This window comes from Solanum pennellii, chromosome 8 (assembly GCF_001406875.1).
Source record: "Solanum pennellii chromosome 8, SPENNV200".
Classification (NCBI taxonomy): domain Eukaryota; kingdom Viridiplantae; phylum Streptophyta; class Magnoliopsida; order Solanales; family Solanaceae; genus Solanum; species Solanum pennellii.
Window position 1 is genome coordinate 18,862,697 of NC_028644.1, and position 9,165 is coordinate 18,871,861.

Sequence of the window (9,165 nt, forward strand, 5' to 3'; positions counted from 1 at the left end):
GTTCATGATTCACAATTACCAGAGATAACAGCTAGAAAGACGCAAAATTCATATAGTTTGCCAGATGTGCTAGAAAAACGCAAAATTCATCTAGTTTGCCAGATATAACCATAAAGGATGAACTAGCCAGAATTTCTCAAGGAAATGTGAACAATCTTCAAGAAAACAGGTTGACAAAACAGCATATATTTCAGAGACGCTACATCTTTGGTAAAGTTCAAAGTACCTCTTCATAAACAGAAACTTCAAATGTGAAATATCACTAAATAATATTTGGTTCATTTTGTTCAAGAATCTTCATCCCCTCACGCAATGATATTTTACTACAACAAAAGACGAGATAGACCGAAGAGACAAGGGAGATAAAACAAATGACTACAGTAATTTTCAAGTAGATGCAAGAATAAAAAGGGGAAAGTAAGGGCCCGTTTGGATGGGCTTAGTAAAAGCAGCTTTAAAAAAGTACTTTTAAAAGTGCTGAAACTTATTTTTAAAATAAGCAGTTATGCGTTTGGATAAAAGTGCTGAAGTTGTTATGTCAAACGTGAAAAGGGAAAAATGGAAGAAAGAAATGTTAGGGTTATATAGGTAATTTGGAGATTGTATAATAATACTAAGAGCAAAAAGATAAAAATGTGGTCAACTTAAAACAGCTTATAAGCTAAAAAAAAAAAAGCACCCATACCCCAGCTTTTAACTTTTGGCTTAAAATAAGTTTTTTTTAACTTAAAATAAGTTATTTTGAGTATTGCCAAACAGCTAAATAAGTCAAAAACCAGCTTTTAAGTCAGTTTGACCAGCTTTTAAGCTGAGCCAAACAGGCTCTAAGTCTTTATCCAAGTCACCATAATGATACAAGTTCTATGGAGAAAGCTAAAACTTCACAATTTTGAAGAAAAAAAAAGATTATTTCTAAGGAGTCCACTCCTTGAATTGTTTCAAGTTTCAACAAGGGGTGCCATTACTCTACCAATATGACTCCTTATCAGGTTGTGCATGGAAGGGAACCGCCATCATTGCATCCACTTATAACTTGCTGATCTTGAAGGCAAATCATGGATGTGGTTTTGGTAGCTAATGAAGCAGACAGAAGCAACGAAAAATGGGAATTTCTTCGCAAACTTGACATAGAGAAGCCTGTGACCATGTCAATTGGGCCTACCTATTGGGAGTGCTAAATAGGATGGGGTTTGGACAAAGGTGGATAAAGTGGGTAAACTTTTGCATATCTACTGTGAGTTTTGGAATTATCATCAATGGCTCACCCACAAGGTTCTTCAAGGCACAAAAGGGTCTAAACAAGTCAAGATGACCCTTTGTCATCATTCTTGTTTTTATTAGCGATGGAAGGTCTCAACAGCATGGTAAAAACAGCAAATATGAATGGGTGGTTGGGTGGTTTCAATGTAGCAAGAGAAGGAAGGGATAATCCGGAGGAGACTTATTTGCAGTATGCAGATGATAGCCTCATTTTTTGTGATGTAGATGAAGAACAAACAAAATTTCGAGGATGATATTGGCTCTGATTGAAGGGATGTCAGGATTGCACATCAATTGAGGAAAGCGCTTTCATTATCCGATCAATGAGGTCACAACCATGCATTCCCTAAATGCATTTCTTGGAGGAGAGGATTGGTAGTCTGTCAACAAGGTACTTGGGTCTGCCTTTAGGAGCAAACTCAAAGTCTAATGATATCTCGAACAATGTGATTGAAAAATGTGAGACGAAATTGGCAAGGTGGAAAAGACAGTACTTATCAGTAGGAGGTAGATAAACCCTCATCACCTACGTCTTAGATTCCTTGCCAACTTATATCATGTCCTTGTTCCCTATACCAGCAAAAATCATTAGTAGGCTAGACAGAATCAGGAAGAAGTTTTTGTGGCAAAGAAATAAAGACAGGAAAAGCTACCACTTGGTCAAATGGGAATCTCTTATAATTGACAATTTTGGAGGTTTGGGGATAAAGAATCTGGATACTCATAGTAAGGCGCTCAGAATGAAATGGCTATGGAAGTATGCGATGATAAAGAGACACTATAGGGAAGAGTCATAGAAGCTAAGTATGAGGAGGAAGACATATGGATGACTAAGGAAATTACAACTCCTTATGGAGATAACTTATGGAGATCCATGCTTCTTCAAGATCAAGGTATACAGTGGGGCTAAAACTAGGTTCTGGAAAAATGAATGACATGAAGAAGGCAACTTAGAAAGGTTATTTCCAAATATCTACTCAATAGTACTACACCAACAGAATACCATGGCAGAATTATAGACAACAAAGGGATGGAGATTCAACTTCAGAAGGCAATTCAATGATTGGGAAATACCAAGAATGGCAGATTTCATCAACAAGATTGAGCAATTCAGTGGGTTGGGAACAGATGAAGATGAACTATGGTAGAAGGGAGATGAGAAAGGCACATACAAAGTGCGTAAAGCGTACGGGAAAATGAACCACAATCAACAACCAAACAGTTGGCATGGAAGAACATTTGGAAACCAAATACCATAGAAAGTGGCATGTTTATTGTGGCCTTTGGCAAAGGAGGCAATGCTTACCCAAGAGAACCTAATGAAAACACGGATAATTTTAAGCCCCAGGTTCTTCTTGTGTGGGGAGTACGCAAAATCTGTGAATCATCTATTTCCTACATTGTAGAATCACAGGAAAACTATGAAGATTGTTTTTGAACCTCAGAGGAATAGCATGGAGGATGCCTGGGACAATTACAAAGGCCTTAACAAGTTGGGAACAAGCTGGGTTGTTGGCCAAGAATATAGGCAGGTGGAGGATAGTCCCAACAAGCATTTGGTGTACAATATGGAAGGAGAGGAATTCTAGGTGTTTCGAGAGCATAGAGAACAGTATGCAACAGATTAAGCTTAATTGCATCTTGCTACTGTTGTTTTTGGTGTAATCAGTTACTTTTAAATGATCCGGTCTCTACCATCGATTTTTTAGACTCATTATAGACATAGGATCATAGAATCATAGATGTAGGTAGTACTTTGTAAATATGGGGCTGCTACAACTCTTGTAAGATTCGGATTCTAACATATATAGAAAAAGTTACCAGTCTCAAAAAAGCAACTCTTGGCCAGTGACCAAATGTTAAAGTTATTGCATTCCAACCTTCTGAAGGCTCAATCCCGCATGAAATCTCAAGCTTTCCAAGTGTCGTGACTTGCCTTTTAGTGTGGGTGATGTTGTTCTACTTTGTATACAGCCTGAAATTAGAAGAATCAAGCCTAACAGCCGAATGAGAAGCTTTCTCCTTGATATATTGGTCCGTCTGAATTGTTTGCAAAGTAGGTCATCCAGCCTATGGACTGCAGCTACCTCCATCAGCAAAGTACGTCCAATTTTCCAAGTCTCATTGCTTCGCCATGCTCATGGTCATTTGATATTCCATTCCTCAACCTTTACTTCTTTCTGCTGATTTGAAATTTACGGTGGAGACTAAAAAAATTGTTGCACCTTTGGATGAAAGAATCTGGGATTCCAACTCTAGAATTACTCTTTCAATGGCATCATCATACTGCTGAAGAAGCTAGAGGGTGAAGACTGTGAAATACTTGCTGAACAGTTTCTTCCTTCCACCTTGAGGACAAGGCATCTTTTTAGGAGGAGTGACCTACTTTAGAAGGAAGCATGAGAGCGGAGATTAAAAATTGGGCAGCTTGACAAGTCAACTTCTTCATGTGAGATGGAACTTTATTATATGATCTTTTATTGACTTCAAAAAGTTAATTTTTCCTTTTTCTCAACCAAGCAGCCAAATCAAGAAGGATCACTTAGTCACATAAAGGCACTGAGTGCTGATCACAACTCAATCCCAAAACAGGTCATGAGACTTGTCCTCTAATGACAGACTCACTCTCAACTTGTTAATATCATCCAACTCTACCACAATGCCAAATACGCATGAACTAAAGATTCATCCTAATACTTTCTACAATAAGCCATATATAAAGTTCAGGGGGGAAAACCTCTTTAGAAGACCTAAATAGCAAACCAGTAACTAAGACATAAAGACTTGAACCCAAAGGATGCATATAACCTAAGGCAAACTTGAACATCTTTCAAAAAGTTAAGCCATTATTTTACATTGATTCTATTTTGCTCTTCTTTTTCTTCCTCGAGAGATTGTCCGTCATTCCAACTGAACATAGATAAAACACACAAAGAGATAGAGAGAGAAAGAAAAAGTGTGTGTATGTTGTTTTGTGTTCTGGCAATGAAGTTCCATACCTATAGGTTCCTAGAGGCATGATGCACATTTAATTTTTTTTCACATGAACGATGTTAGACGCTATAAGTAGCACAAGAGAGTTTCTCCAAAGGTTTTGATTCTAGGACAAAGATAGCAAAACGCAGAATGTGTGCGCATATTATGAGTTCAAATCCTAGCTAGGGAACCAAGTCTAGTATTCAAATAGAAGAGTAGAGGAGCAAACCCAAACCCCCAAGTGCAAGAAGGAGAAAACAATGAAGAGAGCATAGTAGTTAATAAGAAAGTTGTGTCAAGTCTTCAAGAAAGAAGCAGTAACCGCAACAAAACAATGTGATAATTGAAACACAACAAACAACATATGGTTAGAACTACAAGGATATGACTAGTGAGATTTCACTGGGTATGTTGTTGTTTTAGAGGAGCAACCCACAACTCTATTCCACACTAAGCGCACGTCCTGTATATATGAAAGTTGTTAAGAATGTAAAACCTCAAATAAGATACTTCGCCTCGTAGTATCACAACTCATTTAGTGTTTTCAAATGCGTGCTTTAAGCGCACTTAAGCCCTGAAGCGAGGCTCAAAATGTGTTGAGCGCTTCACCTCGCTTTATGTGCGTTTTACTGTCGTCATTAAGGTTTAAAGCAAACTTTTCCTTGCCAATGAGCCTCTTCTGAAGAAATGACACTAAAAATTGATATTTTTACTTCAATTTTTATTTCTTTTGATAACCGAAAAATTCGTCCAATCAAAGCCTTCGAAACTCGATGGATAATGGGCCCGCCCCTCTACCCTTCTCCACTTAAATACCGGATTTCACTTTGCATGGTGTGGGGCTTGAACCTGCGACCTAAGCCACAAATCCTCACCTCTTGCCACTCAAGCTAGGCTTTGGGGGCAATTGATATTTCACTTTATCCTAATGTTTTTTCAACTTTTTGGTCATGTATTTGCCATACAATGTTTATAATTGTCTTGGACTAAACATATATATTTGTATTTTTTGTCCCTTTGTGCTTTTTACAATTAAAGTCTCCGCTTTATTTGTACTTAAAGCCCCAACAGACCTTAGAGATTTTTGTGCTTTTCGCCTTTGATAATATTGGGCTCATCACATTGAAACAATAAATATCCACAAATTCCAAAAAGAAGACTTAAAAGAGATCATCTGGATAACTTTTTGCAAAAAAAAAAAGGCACCCAACTTAAATGAGAAAGACAATTGATGATCACATGGGTGATGCTCCAAAAGGAAAAAACAAAAGGCAAGCAAATTAAGGGAATTATTGACTATTCTACTAACTTCCACTCTGATGAGTTCAGCTACTACTGCAGAGGCATGCTGCTTGAATCTCCAAGAAATGTTGTGATGACAGTATTTTTGAAGAGTGAGAGCACCCAGCAACCAAGAAAGAGAAAACAGATAACAACACAACAGAAGGTGATATAGTAAGACAAGAATGACCTTAGTGTCATGGGCGTCATTTAAGACATAGGTCAACCTCTTCTCTTTCCGAGCCCGCACAGAAGTGGATGTGTTGCCTGCACTAGCTACACGGTGCATTGCAGATATCCCTAAAGAACAAAAGAAGAGAAAAAATGGACAACATCAATAATTTTAATTAAGTTTGTAGCTGAATATATTTCTTAATCAATTGACGTCATAGGATCATCTCAAAGAATTGTGTTCATAATTTGGCCAACATCAATAGATAATAGGATCGATAAGGAGAACGTCTCTATTTAGGTACAAAAAAATAATGGATTGTTGATAAAAGAAGAAGTGAACTGAAGAGCCGGCGATCAACCTACGTCATCAAAAGTACACAGAGCACCGGATTTCAGTCAGCGGAAATCCTCCACTTTCTAAAATTCCATTTATCTTCACCGTTGAGACAGTTGGAAATGAAAGCAGATTAAAGTATTCTGTGTGTGAGAGAGAGGGGAGGGGTGGTCTTCTTCTTTAGGGCTTGATAGTTTTGGCATTGAAATGATTATCTTTTGGATTTTATTTTATTTTTAAACCATACTTATTTATTTTTTCCATCATTTCAAAAAAAAGGCAAAATGGTCTGGTATACTTGTTTCAATTTATATTGTGAACATTTCTGCTTAACTATTTGTCATTTGATTCCTTAAGTTTATTTAAAATAAGATTTTTAAACTCCCTGACCATTGACAAAACTTATGTGACATTTCTTTTGCTGAATAGGTTATGGCGCGTGTTGTCACACTTATAAAGCAAGTGGAAGCAATAAATTTTTAAAAAAAAATATTAAATAATAAAAAAACATGTTTCCAACCCCACCCTTTTCTTGAAGGAAAAAAGTCCCCAGCACCCACCCTTTTCTTGAAGGCAAAAAATTAGATGCAAATTTTTAGATGTATCGTCATAAACCTTATCTTCTTGCAAAAATATCAGATTTAGGAATCTTGACTCTTGAGGATTTTGATTTTTCAAATTTAATCATTTGTTAGGGGATGGGTATTGAAGTTGTTTTTTAATTTCCCTGCAAATTGATTTATGGATGAATTTTACAATCATTTCTTGCGGATCTGACTGTGGTTGTTAGATTTTGCTTAGTTTCGCTTCAAGTTACATAAACTTGCTTGATTTCTCATGATCGCAATCATCTTTTACAGATTTGACAATGTGTTGAGATTTGTTTTTGACTATGTGTTCTTTTCTTTTTCTTCTACGAAGACAACAAAAAATGCTCTGAATCATTTCATAAAGTTGTTATATTTCTGTTTAATTTCATTGAATAAAGTGATGCTCCTTTTTCTGTGAAAAAATGAAGAAAAAAAAATAAGGGATATGGAGATGATTTTGACGGTGATTGTGGGTTAGGGAAGGTAGAGAAAGGTGAGAGAAAAATAATTTTATTTTAATTGGTAAAATAGAAATTTATTGATTTTGTCTTTAGTTCAACATTTTTATTAATAATTAAAAAATAGTTATGAAAAATGATGACATGGCATTAATATATATGACATGGATATGATATGTCATCTTTGTAAGGGAGAGTGAGCTACACACATGGTTAGAGGGATTTAAAAGTTTCATTTTAGTTGAGTTTAAGGGTTCAGATGACAAAAATATAAGTATAAGGGTTTACAATACAAATTGATGCAAGTATAAGGGTCCACCAGACTATTTTGCCTTCAAAAAATAACAAAAATCCTCTTTTCACTCACATTATCTCTTTTCTCAATTAATTACATAGAACAACCCCAAATATATAATCTTTCATCCTTTTTTTTCACTCCTAAATTACTCTATTGCAATATTAGTAAACTCAAACACTCCACTTTTAAATTTTAAATACTTCCGCTTTCTAATTCTATAATTGCATGTTATTGAGGAGATTGTTCTTAATTAATCTTCTTCTTCCTCATCCATTTTTTTCTTTCAAGTTCATGGGGATCGATTTTTAAAAAAAAATATTAGATTTTCATCTATGAAATTCTAACATATATGAATGAAGCTTCATCTTGTAGTATTGAGATTAACCAAATAATTCCAACCACAGATGATAATGTATGTCGTATATTCAATTCTAACAATGAAGATTTTATTTTAGTATTGAGATTATCTAAACAATTTCAACACAAGGATAAAAATGTACGTTGTATATTTGATTCTGACGATGAAGATTTTATTCGAAATATATATAAACAATAAAGCAATCAATTATTCATGATGAATCTGACATTGGAGAAGCCGAAGAAGGATGCATGCTCGAGTTCTAAATTTACCGTTGAAAAACGCTCAAAAAAAAGAAGGAAAAAAGTTGGATCTATGATTACATGATCATCACTATCATTGTTTTCAAAAATGTTTTTAAGGCGAATCTCGGGGTGGGGCGTATCAAAAGTGCTCCAGGGCGTAAATTAAAGACGTAGATCCATAAGGCGTGAACTCTAAAATTTGAGGTGTCAGCCTCGAGCATAAAAAATAAGTCCTACGTGTAAAAAAAGTAGGTCCGGGGGTTTTAAATCTTTTTTGCTTTAAATCATATTTTTTATTATTGGTGTAATGATATTTCTCAAATAGTAATTATAACACTTTTTTTCTTGATGATTGATTATTAATACTTATCTCAAATAAATGTAATTTATATATATATATTATAGGTTATTTATTAAAAAAAATATTTGTAAAATTATTGAATGGTTTACTTTTGCTTATTTTATTAATAATAAAATTATAAAATTAAATATGCACTACGCCCTGCAGATCCATGGGACTTATGCCACATGTTTTGGGGCATACTTCTTACCCCAAACTGTATAAAACATCTCGTCTCACGCCCCTGTCTTTTAAAACACTAATCACTACCAAAGATACATATTTTTAATGTATCTCTTTTATGTTTTTGTTCTTAAATTAATCTTTGTTAGTGTTATTACTTATCTTATATATTACTGCTACATTAGCCTTTGTTTTATGCAATGTATCATGTTCATATTTTAGGTATTGATAAATAACTTTAATGTTGTTGAATCTTGTAAAGTGTTTATCATGTTCAATATAAATGTAATTGATATATAAATACTACTTAATGTATCATATATATATATCAAGTTATATAATGTATCTTTGATCTCGATAAAAGAACACTAGAGTTTTCAAAAAGGGCTAACCCAGCTGCACCCAGGCTCAAGCCACGCGGGCCAAGGAATTTGATGGGCTAGGACGAGGCAGCCCTTCGTTTGAAAGGGCTTGAAAATACTCAATCCAAACTCAACCTTAAAAGGGTCCAGGGTTGGGGTAGGCTAGCCCTCTTTTTTTTTCTGTTTTCATTCTTTTTTCTTTTCAATCTTAAAATTCTATAACATCAAGAAATGAGAAAATTTTCAAATAAAATATGACAAATAATAGTTTTATTTCAAGAGTACTAGTAAAATTTTACAGCGATT

At 34.9% G+C, this 9,165-nt stretch overlaps 1 protein-coding gene across 8 annotated transcripts in view; it reads right to left on the reverse strand.

The window, feature by feature from the left end:
• LOC107028575 (WD repeat-containing protein 48-like) overlaps nt 1-6,228 on the reverse strand; it is a 44,193-nt gene extending 37,965 nt beyond the window's left edge. For 4 of the 8 annotated variants that reach the window (XR_003579811.1, XM_027918821.1, XM_027918823.1 and 1 more), the window contains exons 1-2: nt 5,708-5,791; nt 3,141-3,642 (exon numbers count right to left, since the gene is read on the reverse strand). Coding sequence is in view for 7 of the 8 variants with exons in the window: in XM_027918821.1 (XP_027774622.1) it covers nt 3,141-3,353 (213 nt within the window). In the remaining variant the exon portion in view is untranslated. Of the gene's footprint in view, nt 1-3,140; nt 3,643-5,707; nt 5,818-6,050 lie in introns of those variants that run through there. The other 4 variants (XM_027918824.1, XM_027918825.1, XM_027918820.1 and 1 more) reach the window with 4 other exon arrangements.
• Nucleotides 6,229-9,165: the final 2,937 nt, after the last annotated feature.